Raw genomic sequence first — 18499 nt, 5'->3', positions numbered from 1 at the left:
AAATAGCCAAAAGGCCATTGAGGCCAAGAAACTGGGTAAAGATGACATATTACTAAGACTGATTAGGCAAGGTCATGATATGATTACCAATGATATAGCCTATCATAAACCATGTATGAACAACTAGAAGGCTTGGCGCATTCATTCTGGAAAGCCAAGGCTTAACCTGCTTGCTGTTGCATTTACTCGCACATTCAATTTAGATATTCTTCTGTGATCAGATGCAAGCAGGTTCGACACTGCCACATTAGAGGACAGTGATAGCAGCAGGGAATCAGAAAACTGGAAAACAAAAAAAATAAGAGAAAAAAAGATCCACAATAATGCTAACAATTGTTGTAATTTGGAAATGTACTTGAACATTTTTTTATAATCTTGTTTTTCTAGTTCTGGCTAAGAAGATGGTTATTTTGTGTTCAATCTATGAAAATGTAGGTGAAAATAAATGTTTTGCTGCCAGGAATTTAGTTTATTTTATGATCAAAATAAGATATTTTTCATAAACACTGAGGCACTGATTTGCCAGTCCTAGGTAAATATTATTCAATTTAGATTGAGCTACAATACAGAAAGCCAGAAAAGTTGTGCAAATTTGACAACATTTATTTACATATTGACTCATTTGCGTACTTAAACATATTTCTCAAAACTTGTAATTAAAAAAGTCTTAAACTAAGATAATCAACTGGGCATGTTTCATGGCAATATCTATTAGTTTTGTTGTGGTGGTTATTTTTACCCTATTCACCTGAGTCTTATGCTTATTTGAGGACAAGGTTGTTTATTTGGAACCATCTATTAGCTTTCCAGTAAATAGTTGACTAGATTTTCCACTCAGGTTGTGATCTTGAAGGTCCTAGATATTATTTCTGGTGCAAAACCTCTTAAAACATCCCATGTTTGTTTTCAATTTGGGCTATGCTATAGAAGTAGACTTTTGGCCACAGCAAGTGCAATATTTGAGATAGAAAGGCCATTTTGGACAACAAATGGTAGCTTACGAATTTGGGAAGTTTTATATATATGCTAGGCATATATATTCACCATAAAGTTCTGAAAAATAAAACATTTTAATAAGCTTTTTTTTCAAGCGAGAAACTATTTTTAAATTTGGGATGTTAAGGGTGTTAGATGTGCAGCAAGCCCCCAAATCTTTTTTTTCCTGTTTCACCCTATATGTCAGGATACTCTCGGCCAAATTTGAAAGTTGTAGGACTATTTATGTCATTGCAGTACCTAAATATTTGCACTTACATAATTTCACCAGGAACATATCCCAAAAAGAAGGTTTTTGGCCCCTGTAGCTTTCCAGTAGCTAGTATACCAGGTTGTCCACCCAGGTTGTGATCCTTGAAGGTCCTAGATATCCTTTCTGGTGCAAAACCTTTTACAACATTCCGTGTCCGTTGTGCAAAAAAAAAAGAAGAAAAAAAGGGTTTTTTTCCCCGTGAGTAATAAAAGAAGGATCCTAAAATGATAATCTATTCGTTTCTGCCCTCTGCTGGACATTAAAATTACCTATACAATATATGGCTCTCTAAAGAGTGGGATAGGACGTACGCTACAATTTGCTGAGTTATATTTAAATTCACGTGCTCTTCACAATAAACCATGATAAACTTTACTAATGTATTTAGTACTTGGCGATGCAAAGTCCAGAGAGTTCATGTGTTAGAGAAACTAAACGTTCGGCATTTGATTTTTTCTTTTACGGATTTTTTAAAAATAGTACACTTTTAGCTTGTTAATGGAAACGTAATTCCCCTAATCCTACCAACGCTGTAACGATATCTAATTGTGGTTAAACATTCATCATTTCGATGTGTATTTGCGTCATATGGTTCGTCCAATCACTCGCTTTTCCAGGAATGGGAGGAATGGCGTCATATCGGAAATGCGTCTTGCTGATTGCAAAATAAAATACATCCAGGTGTCAAACTATAGTCAGTTAGATACAAACTATTTTGCACACAAGGAAAATGTGGAATATGCCTTTACTCACGTTTTAATATGCATATATATGAATGTTTAATTTACGTTTTTAAAACTACATGAGGAAATTTGCATCACGTTAATCGCTGAATTTAGAAATTTTATGGCGGAAATTCTAGACGTTGAGACGAACTTGACACGATCGACAGGGATTTTTTTTCTAACAACAACGGAGCGAGTGTTCTGTGAGCTGCGGCCATTTCTTACGCTGTCAAGTTTAGAATACTTTTAGGTGTTAGACAAGGTATTTCGTAAACAGGAAAAAAAATCTGTTATTTTTTGACTGGCTAGTTCGCCAGTTGAATCTCGTCAGAATGGATCCAACAAGTCGATATCAAGTGGTAAGTAGTGAGTGTTTAGTGTTATGCTATTTGGCCTACCTAGGGCCCTGCCACCATTTTCTACCATTTAATTACAAGGCGTAATATTGTGATCGCTACGTTGTCCGCTCTAGTTTGACGTTGTTTGAATGGAAGGTTTATCCAAAACCGTTACGTCTGTGTAAATTAAACAAAGCTGTAGGCGAATACTTCCGCGTATGCTAGGCTAACATTAGATAACTGGCTCGGTAAAGAGCCCGGTAATTCAATGCTTTGCTGTTTATTGTTGTTGATGTTGCTGGTGTTGAAATTGTGTTCACCCAGTTAGAGTTGGGCCTGCGTCTTCATTGGCCTGGACGGCGTCCGGATTAGAGTTGCGATGGTAAACCAGTACCCGTTTCAGCGGTTGACTAGTACTACTACTAGTACTGGGTCATGCCCATGTCCTACACTGTCGACCTTCGCCAGGTTGAAGAGGGTGAGATTAGTTACAGTTGCACGACCTCGCGGTTAAGTGAGGCCCTTCTGTTTAACAACAACATCTGTATTACCTCATCTGGTTTTTGTTTTGTTTTGGTGGTGATGGTGGTGTGTGTGTGTGTGTGTGTGTGTGTGGGGGGGGTGGGGGGGGGGGGGGTTGATAGAGAGTATCAGGGCTTGTGTGTAGGTACGTGACAAAAAAAAATGAAGTCTTCATTGACACAATGTAAATAGTATTTCTATGCTTATATCTGAGGAAAACGACCAATCGTGGCTTACTTGTTTTTCTGGGTTTGTTCAGCAAGCTGGGCCATGATTGGCCGTTTTTACCTGTTTCCTCAACACAGGTGATGTCATCTTTAGTCGACAGCAAGTGAAAACATTAGTTTTTAAAAGCATTAATTGTTCATGATAAATAATGAAGTTATCACAGTAATTGTAGACAAGATATCTTTTGTTGAAGGTGGCTCAATGAGTCAAGTATCCCATTAAAGTGCTCGAAATTTAGTTGAATTGGGTACAAATTAGTGACTTAGTGTTGAGAGAGAGAGAGAAATGTCATTCATTGCGTAATTTAATATCTAAAAAAAAAAAAAATGTTATCACATAAGTGCTGTTGTCAAAGGCAGAGCCACATGTTTGGGCCAAAAAATGCTAGTGGTTTTTCAAATCAAATCGGAAAATGTTGCATCATATAAGCAGGTTTATTTTTACTTTGTTTACACTTTAGCATGTGTGTGTTTACTGACTGGAGATTGCTAAGTTTTATTTATTTTTTTAATATGTATATTGTTTGTTTAGTGTTTAAAAAGTGCAGTGTTTACATGCCATGTTTCATGCAACATGAAAAGTTGGATATGTTGAAGTGGTAAATTGTAACTATAAATATATGACTATAAATTCATTGCAAAGGACCTTGAAAAAACTAATCGAATGTCATATCGCAATCCCAATTTTGGGGGAAAAAATCGCAATTAGATTGTTTTTCATAATCGTTCAGCCCTAGTCTCGGCACTGTAAAGCAGCACAGAAAGAACAGCTGCCTGATAGATGCGGATCTTGGTGGATTCAAAGGTGGTTAATGTGGCTCAAATGGTGTTCAGGGTTCTGTCTTGTCTTGTCTTTCAGCTGCATAACGAGGATGACACACCTGAGGCCTCCGGCGGTGAGCAGCAGCCTTGTGCCACACGCCAGCCTGGAACGTCACAGGACCAAAGCCAGACACAGAACAGTGTACTACCTGACCCTCCACCTGCCGAGGCTGGGGGTGCAGATGCACCTCCTCCCCCTTACGCCTGTATTGACCTGGGTGCAACTGCAGCTCTGCCTGGTTTGTATCTGACGATTGTGTTTTGCTGTTGTAATCTCTTTTACACTTAGTGCTGTTTTCAATGTTAGTGTCACCCCAATATGGCCTGTGTAAATTAATCACTCCTCTCAACATATTTACAACAGAAACCAGTTTCCAAAGTGATTTCCCAGTGCCACCACCTTATAGCGTGGCCACTTCATTGCCCACATATGATGAAGCGGAAAAAGCAAAAGCCGCCACCATGGCAGCTTCCTCTATGGAGGTGACTTCACGGGTGCGAATCCATTTTACTGCTTGTTTTTCGTTCCACGAATGTTTCTTTACATTTGTTACTAGTTTTTCCTCATTATTATCTGTGCATGTATATCCATCAGGAGGACGAATTTCTCCCGAGAGATGATTTCAGCGATGCTGACCAACTGCGGGTTGGGAATGATGGAATCTTCATGCTGGCCTTTTTCAGTAAGTATAACACTGGAGCTGGGTTTTAACTTAAGCATTCCAGTACAAATGATAATTCTCTTAGTGATCCGTTTTATAAAACAATACAGAACAAAGTCAATAATAAGGGGGCCCTGAACGCACTTCACGTTAGGGTTGTGGTCAAAAAATCTATACGGCAATACATCGTTGCGGGCCTCATTACAATACACGTATTAATACGCAGACGTCAGAATCGATATTACTCGTTAACTTTAAATAGACAGTTAAAGCAAGGTTGCTTGCGCAGGAACAGCAGCCTCTCAAGTTTCGCTCATGCACGAGCAGCAGGTGCAGGCAGTCTTTGAAGTCAATTGCCTTCATTTAGTCCACGTGTCGCATGAGCGCAGCGGCGACGACAGGGACATGAGTGTTTTGGGTGTTTAGTTTGCATTGTCCATCCATCCATCCATCCATTTTCTTAACCACTTAATGCAGCCTACTTTAAAAAAAAAAAGTGTTTGTGTGAAGTCTGTTTTAAAAATAGCCCATCCGTGATTGGATACTGTGTCTTGCTAAGAAAATTTTAAATAGGAAGAATAAACATTTATTTACTTCTAAACTTCTTCTATTTTTTTCCAATATTTTGTTTAAAATAATGTGTTACATGAAAAATGCTGTTATTATTTCCCCAAGTATTTCAAATAAACACATTTTAGAGCTGTAATTTTAATACTTCGATATTTTTACTCATATCGGCTCATGCCTATTCATACATTTTCCCTGGGTGTCTGTGAAAGCTGCTCCTTGCTCTGCAGTGCATGCCGCTTGGTGGAAAACCAGAAAAGCTGCTAACAATTTTTTTTGCCATCCAGCATAATAAACGTATTATTTAGGTATGCATATGACCGTTACACTAAAAATGCAAGTAAATTAATGTCAAATATTGGGATATGTATCGCCTTGAAGATCATGTATTGGAATACATATGTATTGCGATACGTGTCCTCTAGTCACCCCTGTATCTTGATACGTATCGTATCGTGAGGTTGTTGGCAATACCCAGCCCTACTTCACGTAGGTGTAATGTGACTGCTAATGAGTGACTGCTGTACGGAACTGCAAGTGTGCATTTTTAACATGACCAAAATCGTAGAAACAAACAAAATACAACAAAACTGACTTGAACAAAGTTTCAACTGCACAACACAAGCAAGTCCATATTAGTTCAACGTGAACATTTTTTTTTCTTTCTGCCAAACGTCTTTTATAAGCGACATAGATCAAAATATGTGCTTATCACAATTAGCAAAAGCTGCTATGAGCACATTAAATGCTAAAATGCAAAGCACGGATAGAATATGAACAATAATTATCAACAGTTCCAGCCTATTAAAGAACCATGACTCACGTCTTGGGATGTAACGATAACTACAATACCTCGATATTAAGTGCTACAAAAGTGTTGTTGCCATGTCACCATATTGATAGCAGGCACAAGCCATGTTGATTTCCATTTGTGCAGTTCCAGCACCCTCTGGTGGTTAATTTATTAGTGCAGTAGAATTTTATTCCAACTTTCTTTATTGATTTTTAACCAGACATATCAAACATATATATCATTAAGACAACCTCAAAACATATGGATATGGTTTGCAGGTGAGTGCCCAAGTGCAGTTTATAAACGAGGAAAGCAGCCAACCAGGAATGAGTCCAAAACCAATCCACCAATCATGTGCGGGGGTTCGCAAAGCCAAATTTTCAGATGCAGACAAGACACAGGAATCCAACACACGAGGGGAGTGGAGACATCCGAGGAACCAGTGCAGCAATCAGGCGCGAGGGGTTCACATAGCCGAATATGAATATGCAATGGATAGTAGCTCGCCTCCGCAGCTTATGGCCTCGCGCCTGGTATGTACAGGGAAAAAAAAACTGCCGGAGAAGCATTCGCCTAACAAATTTACTTAGCTTCGCCTATTGCCCGATTTAAATATAATGATATAAGCAAAGTTTGACCCTTGTTCAAGATTGCAACCTAGCGTGTCGCTAAATTAGAAGGCTAACATTCTGTGTTTTGCACTTACCCATCCAACAGCAAGCAGGCCAACTCTGCGTTGCTCTTCAACCCAAAGAATCTCTCCCCGCTAATTAGCATTGTATTTACGAGACACAAGAGAAACAAATAGACTGACCTAGCTTATTTCTTTGTCACTGCTATGTACAAAAACGTGATTTTTTTTAAATATATTTTTTTAATTTTTTTTTTACAATATCCTCAGTTTTTTCACAGTATTGTGAGCTTTTTGATATATCGTCAACCTCCCCACAATATCATGATAATTATCATATGCTGAGGTTTATATCGTGATAATATTGTATCGTGATATATGGATATCGTTACATCCCTACTCACGACTGTGCATGCGTAGTTGGATGGGCGGACCGTGCTCGCAAAACTCATTGCTTGCCCGGCGGTACCAGCAACCAAAATTCATGGGGCGGCAGCCTCCTTCACAGCCCGAGCGGAGTTCATCATTCATTTTGCAGAGTATAATTTGTAGTCACGTAAAAGTGTGATCGTCCATGTTCTGACATGGCTTTACCTAGAAGGTATATGCCAGGCTGTTGTAAAAGCGCTATATAAATAAAGTTGAGTGTATAGTATTGGAGTATTTTTATGAGTACAGATGTACAGTATCGATGCGTTTTTACACCATGTTGCAAATTATTACGCAAATGTTACTTACCGTACCCCTGCCTTACTAGATAGCAGCTTCCCATTTCTTGCCTTCATTGAACTTGTGAGTTTTTCAACAGTTTCTGTCAGAGCTCGGGCAATTAATCAAAACTTTTAGACCACTTTATATCAGTAAATATGATTATGCTGTACCTCCTCAAAAAAGAGAGCAACTAAATCCTATGCTTGGTACGAACAACTTTTTTTTAAGTTGGTAGCATTATAGCTACCAGTGTAAAAGCTAGTGTAGAGCACCAATAGCTGTGGTTGTCAGTATGGTTGTTCCTCTGACAGAGCGTAGGATCGAAGTGTACCCTGCAATTACCTGACGTTCCCAGTGTACACCGCCTATTGCCCGAAGACAGCTGGGATAGGTTCCAGCATACCCGTGACCCTAGTTAGGAGAAGCAGAAAATGGATGGGTGGATAAAATAATAATAGCAAGAAATAAAAATAAATACTGGCTGTGCGTGTTGGCCTCTTGGTGGCAGTGTGGTGCTGTGCATGCGTGTGCCACAAGATAAAAGTAAAAGTGTTGAGAGTGAGATCTAATATAAAAAAAATTCACATATTAGAATATTGTTTATATTTTGAGCATTGTAATGTTACCTGCCTGTAGTAATTTGTTAATTCTACTGCGTTTGTGAGTGGATATTCGTCATTTGAAAGAATATCACTTCCGGAAGTTGCTAGTTTTCCATTAGAATGCCAATGGGATTTTGCATAACTTTTAGCATTAGCGCTGTTAATGTTTTTAAAACGAAGGTTGTTTTGATTTGAATATACAATATGTGTAATTTTTGCTGTGTTTATTAGTGTTACAGTAAACTCCTACTGGGGTGTCGTTAAACAGCTTAAAGCATGGTCAAGGAAGGCAGAAGCACATACTGTACATGTCACATGCTTGCTGCACAAGCATTCAGGGTACTTTTAGAACGTCGGGAACAGACCGCGTCACATTAACAGTTTTTTCTTTTGTTTTATGATCGTTAGAGGCCAAAATAGACAAGGTTAAAGCTACTCAAGCCTTTTAAGGCCTAATTTCTGATAATTTAAGAGCACTTTAAATGGTTACGTTTTATTTGTATTGGTAAAAATAATAATCCTGTCAAAGCGCAAGTCAAGTTAATGGATCATGGTTTTCAGGTTTTTGCCCAACAGCCCTCAACCTCAATTTTTGTCTCCCTCTAGTGGCCTTCCTTTTCAACTGGATTGGCTTCTGTCTGTCCTTCTGTTTGACCAACACCATTGCGGGACGCTATGGTGCCATTTGTGGCTTTGGTCTCTCGCTCATTAAGTGGATTCTAATTGTCAGGGTATGTCATGAAGTTACCCACAACTTGACTTGGTATACATAAATATAATTACATTTTCTTTTCCAGTTCTCGGACTACTTCGCTGGCTACTTCAATGGTCAATACTGGCTGTGGTGGATCTTCCTGTTGCTTGGTAAGTTCTGGCTGGTTATTCCATCTATTTTATCTAGCCAAAACCAACCACTTCCTTCCACCCATATTTATTTGAAAGGTTTGATGGCAACCTTATTGCCTTCTTCTTTTGCAGGTCTCTTGCTGTTCTTCAGAGGTTTTGTCAACTATCTAAAGGTTCGCAACATGACAGAGAACATGGCCTCCTCACACAGAACACGCCTCTTCTTCCTGTATTAACAAGGTAAAAGAAAAGGGGGTTGGGGGATTTGATTGTATGAGAAAAAAAATATTTAAGGACAACCTGCAACTGTGCTTATGTCTGTTTTATTGAACCGATGTGATGTGTGGCGATGTACATGAGTGAAAGCTTTGCTAGGTCAAAGACAAGCAGGAAACAGAAATGTCTGATGCGTGGGCGAGGCGTCGACAGATAGAACTACATTGTCACAGCTAACTGTACTTTTATGACAGGGTGAGTAATGTAGCCAACTAGTCTGCTCGTTTGTTTTGTTGCCAAATGGCCAAGATAACGTACCAGATATGAAATGAGCACCGCAAACGCAGGCATTCCTGATTATGTCCTCGGTCAAGTCTGTGCATTTACAGAGCCCTTATCATGCTATTTTAAGCGTTCTACCATTAACTATAGGTGTTACCTTTGGTATAATGCCAATGTAATCTCTTATTAAATTAGTTATTTTGGTGACCGACACCAATACTGCTGCCTCAAGGATCGGCCAATACCGATCCTATACAATCCAATTATTCTTGCCACCCGGAAAGTTAACAATTAAATGTGGATGTATTCTGCTTGATACTGACATCTAAAAACACCACATTCACTGTACAACTATTCTAGTCCCCTAAAGAAAGAAGGAAACACTGAAATCATGTGTAACTGCAATGCCTTTATTAAAACGACTTACATGACTGCAGCCATAGATATACAGTAATTTCTGGACTATAAACCGCTACTTTTTTCGCTTTAATTCGACCCTATGGCTAATACAAAGGTGCGGCTTATCCATCAGATCACAATGGGGCGCAATATAAAGGAAACGCAAGGGCGTCAGGCAAAGCAAAACAAACCAAGTGAGCCCAAATACAGTAGGAGAGAGAATGCGAGAGAGACAATTTGCACCCTCAGTATGGAAAAGAAAGTAGCGGAAACCCGGTGCGGTAACCTCAAACACCTGCGGTTTATAGTCGGGTGCGCCTTATATGTGTAACAAACTCCAGTATTCTCCACTTGTTTGTTTTCAACCAAACACATATCATTTGGCATGGTTAACCCCAAATCCTGAAAAATCATTGACCTTTGGCTTTTCATTAAACTTAATTTTCATTAACTTTATCATGGATTTCTCACATACACTCTAAAAAGAGAATTGTTGCCCAACTTAATAAAATTGCTTCAACTGTTGAATTAGGTTAATCCAAAGTGAATACATTAGGCCTTAATAAACTCACAATTAATTAAACTTAATATATTCACTTTGGATTAACTTAATTCAATATTGTGTTACACCTTGAAGCAATTTTATTAAATTGGTTAACAGTTCTCTTTTTAATCTTAAATTGGTTCAACAATTCTCTTTTTAGAGTGTGGTTTTTTTTTTTTTATGGTTAGTATTACAACCTAAATAAATTGACCTGAGTGTAAATGAGCGTTGACAAATTACTCCCACTGATGGAACCTAACCTAATCTGGTGTAGCCTATAGATAAAGAGAACAAAGTTGTAACCAAGTCTAGATTAGTAGCAGGCACAACATGATGTCAAAAAACATTCTTGAGGAAAATTAGTTTACCTGCCTATTCAACCGATGTCCCTGCAGCGTTTGGTCTGTTGTAGCAGATGAGAATAACCGATAGTCTGGAGGGACCGTGAAGGCAACAGGAGATTTTTTTTTGTAAACTACGCACCGTTTAGTGTGTTCTGTTGTTGTCCTAGAGGGGTTTCGGCCTTCAGTAACTTCAGTCACTGCTGTGTGTATGGATGCGACGTGTGTGTGCGCATTGCTTCTTTATTGGTCTCGGCAAGTTCCGAAGAATAACTGGCCAAAACTAATGAAGAAGAAATGCGTACATACGGCGCCATGGCAACAGCTCGCCTGCATGATTGATGGCATGTCGTGCAATGTGCGTTAATTTGAGAATATTTGATATAGTTTGGATTGGATTTTTTCTAATAAACAAAAAAAAATGGATATGACTCGATACAGATATAGTGGACCGGATCAGACCAGCATTACTACTTTTCTAACCCGGAAGTAAGACATCTGGAAACCACACCTCTGATTCGTACACACAACAGCTATTCAAAATTGAAAACAACTCCATGATTAAAAATAAAAATAAAAACAATTCACAGCCACACTCGTATGTCTCCTGTTGTTTTGAATCCTTGATGCACGCACAACCTTTGACTTAAATGGAAAGTTTCTTTATGCTGTCAACCACTGGTAATGAGCTGCTCTATTCTTTAGTGAGCGGACTTACACACATGGACAAAACAATTGGTCCCTCCACTTAATGACAGAAAAACCCACAACGGTCACTGAAATCACTTGAAATTATTACATAAAAAAAAAGAATACGAATTTAAAACCAAACACAACTTTTTAAATTGTCAAACAGAAAAAAAATGAAAAAGGCCACGGCTCCAGACTGCACCAACATTTTCATCTAATCGCGCCAGTGTCCGTGCAGATAAAAAAATAAAAATAATAATAATTCTCCCAGAAGCGTTAATAATAAGCAAATCCGTGTGTGCGATACTGCGAGTATGTAGGCGTCCACTGTACAGAGGTTTGAATCCCCCTTTACACTTACATACTGCACTGCATTTGGTCTGCCAGTTGCCCATCCCTGGTTTAAAGACCTCGATAGAGCAATCGGAAGTCAGGAATTGTACATGCATCTGATTAACTCATTCACTGCCATTGACGGTTATAGATGTCAATAATTCATTTTAACTATTTATATTCGTTTAAAAAAAAAATCTACTTTTGTTTACAAGAGTATGAAAAACTAGAATTTTTTTATTGCACATTTAAAACAGATATAAAAATGTGTGATTAATCGTGAGTTAACTATTGCAGTCATGCGATTAATTACAATTAAAAAAATGTATCGCCTGACGTCCCTAGTTTTAAATAATCTTTTTTTTTTATTCATTCACTGCCATTGACTGCTACTAACGTAAAAAAATCATTTGAACTATTTCTATTAGTTTAACATTTTTTCCCACTTTTGTTGACAAAAGTATGGAAACCTAGAATTTGTTTATTGTACATTTAGAACAGATATAAAATTTGTGATTAATCATGAGTTAACTAGTGAAGTCATCACTCAGTAATTACGATTAAAAAAAATTATCCGCTGACGGCCCTCATTTTTTAATAATCTTTTCTCTCTTTTTTTAAATTGAGTCAGGTGATTATAATCTTTCATTGTAATTAATCGCATGACATGATTTTATATCTGTTCTAAATGTACAATAAACAAATTCTAGGTTTCCATACTCTTGTTAACAAAAGTGGGAAAAAATGTTAAACTAATAGAAATAGTTCAAATGAATTTTTTACGTTAATAGCCGTCAATGGCCGTGAATGAGTTAATGTATAAAATCACTGCCGTAACGTCAGAGCCGTTGGAGAGCGTCTTGGGGGGTTTCCGGCGGATTCAACATGTTAAATCGGCTTTGGAAAGTAAGTCATGACATTTGATCACTCTGATTGGCTGTTAGCTAGCGAATCAGCGCACGGTCACATCTGGCTGGTGTCAGGTTGGCGTATGGAGACCTTAACTGCCGCTGTGGGTCCTGAACAATTTTGTGATTCACTGCAGGGTCCCGCCCCATCGCTATTCCGTTCCATTGAGACGTCCTACAACCACCACCCACTCCCACCCTCGAATGACCTGCCAGGCCATCGCTGCAGTGAAGAGGAAGAAGGCAGCAAAATAAATGTAGGGAGAAAGTTTTAGTTGAATGCATAGCAAATAGTTGTAGATGTTGAGTTGTGCCAATTAAGTTGTCAGCCAATAAACTATTCTGATTAAGTCTTACTCCATCCAGGATGTGGCACGTTCACCTCAAGTGGGACTCCGACACCTTAGTCACTTTCATTTTGATCAAATTTAGGCAATTCATTCATGTGCATGTAGGACCAGGTTACATATCTTGTGATGGCTCACCACGGAGGGCTAAAAATTCATCCAAATTTTGCCAGCAGGCAGTTCAATTGGAACCACATTTTTTTATTCTTAGGACAACAAGATGTCTGAGCCAAATGGTCAACAGGATGAATTTCAGGATTTCATTCCTGACCTATGCAGCACCAGCCAGACAATTATACTGGAGGAGGGCTACTCTTAACCGCTGTCGTTTCTGATATAGTAAGAAAAAGAAAAAATATCTGTCCATCAGCTGTGGTCGTGAGTTTTCTCACGGCTGATCATCCAGCAGTTTCTGGGGCTTCTGAGCCATATTGTGCTCAAGGAGGACATGTTTAACATGGCCCGGAAAGCAAGAAAGTTTTATAAGTCCTATGCAATGTAGTTATTTTGACTTAGCGACAGTAATAGTAATAATTAAGAAGTTATGCTAATGATTGATACAAAGGGTTGGCAATATGACTAATAATGTGACTGGCCATGCATTTAACACGGATGTTTCTCTGGTTTAATAATGTCCGTCCTTTGTTTTCATGGAAGTGTTAAGTGGCGATGGGAGCACCCCAAATCACATGATCATCTAATATTTGCTAGTTTGTACGAGAAAACGAACAAACAAACAAAAGATGCCATTGTTCAGGGCAATCAGAGCAAGTGATGAGAGCTGAGCCTGACTGGACAACGTAAACAAATGTAAATACCAGCTTAATACCAACTCATATTTGCACTTTGAACTTCTGTACAGTATAATTTGAGTCTGCTTAACTTGATGTGGTGGTGGTGCAGTAAAAAAAAACAAAAAAACAATTACACTGCTTTCCATGTGTTTCAACTTGAATTCTTAATCATGTGAAATACTGCTGTTCCCCCCCCCCCCCATTTTTCTTTTGCACTTTTTACTTTTCACACTGACGTATGTTTTCTTTTGTCATCTGAACTGTGACTGTTTAAGTATTGCCAAACTCTTTCTTAATCCCCTCAGCCTTTTCCAGCGATATCCAAATTTGCTGCATGATTTACGTGCTTGAATGATTAGCAGGGATATCAGGAATCCACAGTTTATTTACAAAGCCATGAACCAGTACAAAGAACAAATTAAATCAAATGAGCTATTTTGTTGTTGCTTTGGTAAATTTAACTAGTCATTTATTCTAACTGGAATTAATTGATGTATTTGAAAATGCCAATAAAGGTAGAAAATCTACCCAGACTGTGTATTTCTCTACCATTGTGGATGTTGATCATTTTTTGTCAAACGTTAGACTATTCTGTATAGCACAAAAAACATCTAAAGGCTTACATTCATAATGGGAACATATTCTGTGATGTGTTTTCATCTGGGATTTACTGGTTTACAGAGAATGAGGTACGGGATTATGTATGAAATAGTTTTACCTTATTGTCCATTATTACTCCAAATTTTACATCAGTGTAAGTTAAAGACACAGTGCCCAAATCATTAGAAACAGCCCATACACAGAACCTGCCCCAAAAAAGCTTTATAAAGAAACAAGTAAAAAAAACAAGTGTTCTTCTGTTTCTATGTTACTGGTGCAAAAAGTACATTCGTTGTCCTCAATGTTAAATTTAGAATGAAAAAATTCCTAACGGATCAATATTGTTAATATTTTTAAACTGTACTTCTTTAGCTTTGGGTGAAATGGGAAAACATATATTGGCATCTAATTGACTTAACATTACGATTAGTAAATGTTTCCATTAAATACCGTCTTCTAAGTGGTAAAGGGAATATTTTTTTTAAGAAATTTGTTATTAAATGTTTTGGTCCACAAAGAGACAGATAAAGAGTGTATACCAGGGACAGAAGTGTTGGATTGAGCAAGCCATATTGTATTTTTGCTGAAAAGCATCATAGCTAAGTAAATCCCCTCTGACCATATGCCAAGATGGTCCCAGTTTTTGAAGTAGAATGATTTTTTTCTCATGAGGCTATATCTGTTGTTCCACAGTGGAGTATTATGGGGTGTAAACTTATGATTGTATATTCATTTCCAGTATTGTAGGACTTCATGAAATTTTGTGGGCAATTTGGATACATCAAAATCACATTTTAAAAGGAATTGGATGCCACCTACTGCACATAATATTTTAGAGGTGAGGTTGAACCACACTATCCATATGACCAATAACATTTTGTTACCATTTTAATTTTAGGGCACCGTTCATTGGATCAAAATCAGTAGCGTTAAGACCACCTTCCTTTCCTTATGTAATGATGTCTATTTTTCCAGATGAAATTGAAATTATTTTGATTGACTTGTCTAACAACATCCTGTGGAACGTCAAGGGAGTATGCAGGGTAAATAATCCTAGAGAGTCCCTCCATTTTAGACAGCAGCAGCCTACCAAATATGGAGAGGTCCCTCTGCAGCCATTTATTTAAAATACCTTTGCTCTTCTTTACCATATTATCAAATTTATTTTTAACGAGATCGTCTGGATTTTTTGAAATAGTAATTCCTAAATATTTGAATACAGTGAAATTTGGGGGTGGTCATGAATAGCCATTAATTCATCCATCCATCCATTTTCTGTACCGCTTGTCCTCACAAGGGTCGCGGGGGTTGCTGGAGCCTATCCCAGCTGGCTTCGGGCAGTAGGCGGGGTACACCTTGTACTGGTTGCCAGCCAATCGCAGGGCACACAGAGACGAACAACCATACTCACAATCACACCTATGGACATTTTGGAGTGTCCAATTCACCTGCCATTAATTCACACTTATCAATATTTAAGTAAAGGCCAGAGGCTTTTGAAAAGCGGCTGATCACTTGAAGAGCAATAGGAATTTGCACCTCGTTTTTAAGAATCATGGGTGGTATCATCTGCAAGTTGACTTATAGCTAGCGGATAGAACTAAATATTTTATTTTTGAATGTCTTCACAATTTGTAATCATAGTACTGAGAATTTCGGCAACCATAATGAACAACAAGGGTGACAACCTTGACGGATACCTCTTTGTACATTGAAACGTTTACATGTACCAAAAGGGAGCAGGACAGAACTATTAACTCATTCACTGCTATAGATGTCAAAAATTCATTTGAACTATTTCTAAACATTTTTTTCCACTTTGTTGACAAGAGTATGAAAACCTAGATTTTTAAAAAATTGTATATTTAGAACAGATATAAAATCGTGAGTTAACTAGTAAAGTCATGCAACAAATTTTAATCACCTGACGCCCCTCATTTTGAATAATCTTTTTTTTTTTAATCTTGAAAAAAAAAACTGAAGAAAAGATTATTAAAAAAATTAGGGGCATCAGGTGATTGAATTTTTTAAGTGTAATTAATTTTATGACTTTACTAGTTAACTCACAATTAAAAAAAGATTATTAAAAATTTGAGGCATCAGGTGATTACATTTTTTCAATTGTAATTAATCGCATGACTTCACTAGTTAACTCACGATTAATAACACATTTTACATTGTTCTAAATGTGCAATGAAAAATTCTAGGTTTTCATACTCTTAACAAAAGTGGGGAAAAAATGGTAAACTAATAGAAATTATTCAAATGATTTTTTTACGTCTATAGGCGCGAATGAGTTAATGTCACTATACATAATTTGAATTTGATCACAGAAGGGATCCCCAAAACCAAAATAATGTAACACGTCCAGCCTAAAAGAATGCTCAACCCGGTCGAATGCCTTGCAAAAATCCAAGAAGAGAATGCAACCATTATCTTCCATTCTTTCCTCGATAATCTAGTCTAAAACTAACCTGATGTTGTTGTGAATAGATATAATTTGTGAGAGACCCTCTTTGAGCCTGTTGGCAATAACGTGAGCAAACAATTTACAATTATTGAATTCAATTAAATTCTTGCTCCCTTATGACCCTACTTCTTTCCTTTCCAAATTGTATTGAGATCTGCCTGGCCTTGAATTAAAAAAAATCCCACCTACAACAATATTTATATCATAATTAATTTCTGAAATGAAATCCTTGATCGCATCACAATAGACCTGGCTTTTCAGCAAATCTGCATTAAATTTCCAATTAACATTTCTCTTATTAGATGTAATGTCTGGTTTGTATTTAAGGGATAACAGGCAATGATCAGTTAAGGGTGCGGAGGATAAAATTATCTCTGAGGTATGGTAGACCAATTGTGGGGCAGCTAACCACAGGTCAATTCTTGATCTTACAGATCCATTAGGTTTTATCCAAGAGCACTGACTAGCATTAGGATTTTTAGACCTCCAAATGTCAATCAAAGAAAATGAATTACAAAATTCAAGCAATGTGGTATTAAAGTGAGTACCTGTGAATTTTGTTGTATATCTATCTATGTAATTTATCAGGTGCTATATTAATATCTCCAAACATTATCAGATCTGTGTGGTATAACTGTTCAACAATTTCCTGCAACAAATTCTTATTCTGGGTGGTATTATGATAACCATAAACATTTGTTTAGAATTATGTATACGTTATCAACTTTTAACACAGCAGCCAGCCAGTGACCATTGTCATCTGCTTTATACTTAACAACATTCCCATGGCAGTTGTTAAAGCAGATCTGTTGCTTCCATGACTGAAAAGGATTTTGTCCCCCATTGCGTTGTCCAGCAGGTGGCGTCCGAGGCACACGAGTGAGTTTCTTGAAGAAGGACACAGTGAGATTTAGACCCTTTACAGTGCAAAAAAAAAAAAAAGGCTTTCCCGTCGAGTTTAACGAAACAAAACTTGAACCAAAAAGTTGGTTTTCAGAACATTCATTGGCTGGATAACCTCGCAGCACTAACAGAAAGACAAGTCAAATTAAGCTTTGAGTGAGTAACGGCGTTGAAAGTGGTTATTCCCTCCTAATGACATTTTCCCAAGTAAGGAAGGCACTTGTGAAAAAACAATACTTAAACTGTAATGCGGCGGCCGTCGATGTATCCATACGGCCCACGGAAAAAGGCTCTCTTTCCCACTTGACGTGCTTGTTTAATGCGTGGCCACAAAACCGCTCTCTTGGATTCTTTCTTCCTAAAATGCATTCCAGTGTTGCCGTTTAGTGAACTGGACAATAATGTTCCTTACTCTTCCATCCTCTCTCCGACCAAGCCGGTGCACCGTATCCACAATGTCATCCATCTTCCTAGCCCAATGAGGGGCTATCTTCTTCAACAGTTCAATTACTTCTTGCCTGGTGTTCTCGTTCATTTCTTCTTTCATTCCTTTAACCCTAAGGTTCCATCTTCGTTTCCTGTATCACAGCACATTCAGCTTTCAAAGTGCCCAGCTCACTCTCCAATACAACTATTTATTGCAATCTTTGGTTTCTGCTGCGTTGAATTCGGTCGTTTTGGCGAGGCACACTAGCGTAGCATAGTTTTGTGTTAGCTTCGCATCAAAATCCTTCATACGGTCTTCTTGTGAGTCAAACCTCTTGGTCAGGTTGTTAATGGCAGCAAGAATTACCGCACCTGAAACATCTTCCTCACTTGGTTTCTGCTGTTTGCGAACCTGTTCTTTAAATGGCGTAGAGTGAGCCGAGTTATCGCGGCTCCTTTTCTCGTTGCTGCGGTTCGTTTCCATGGGAGCCTGATCAGCCGGCATACATGTGGTCGCTTTGTTTCGGTATAATCTTGGGTATAGTTGGCTT

General features: G+C 38.0%; 1 protein-coding gene across 1 annotated transcript; it reads left to right on the top strand.

The window, feature by feature from the left end:
• The first annotated feature begins 2134 nt into the window (after positions 1–2134).
• Positions 2135–14082, top strand: ndfip2 (Nedd4 family interacting protein 2). The gene is made up of 8 exons (XM_086069037.1): positions 2135–2333; positions 3921–4122; positions 4248–4378; positions 4479–4566; positions 8456–8580; positions 8647–8713; positions 8828–8935; positions 12546–14082. Exons 1-7 carry the CDS (start codon positions 2307–2309, stop codon positions 8929–8931), a joined length of 744 nt encoding a protein of 247 aa, XP_085925163.1. The 5' UTR covers positions 2135–2306; the 3' UTR covers positions 8932–8935; positions 12546–14082.
• The last annotated feature ends 4417 nt before the right edge of the window (positions 14083–18499 follow it).

This window comes from Leptonotus elevatus, chromosome 2, assembly GCF_054856555.1.
Source record: "Leptonotus elevatus isolate MCC_2025b chromosome 2, RoL_Lele_1.0, whole genome shotgun sequence".
Classification (NCBI taxonomy): domain Eukaryota; kingdom Metazoa; phylum Chordata; class Actinopteri; order Syngnathiformes; family Syngnathidae; genus Leptonotus; species Leptonotus elevatus.
This window is presented reverse-complemented; position numbering and strand designations above follow the sequence as displayed.

What these genes read in the sequence shown, in the direction of transcription:
- ndfip2 (XM_086069037.1), top strand. Translation starts at nt 2,307, where the DNA reads ATGGATCCAACAAGTCGATATCAAGTG. An exon ending in CTATGGAGGTGACTTCACGG is followed by an intron (nt 4,379 to 4,478) that starts GTGCGAATCCAT and finishes TATATCCATCAG; the next exon opens with GAGGACGAATTTCTCCCGAG. An exon ending in GTGGATCTTCCTGTTGCTTG is followed by an intron (nt 8,714 to 8,827) that starts GTAAGTTCTGGC and finishes CTTCTTTTGCAG; the next exon opens with GTCTCTTGCTGTTCTTCAGA.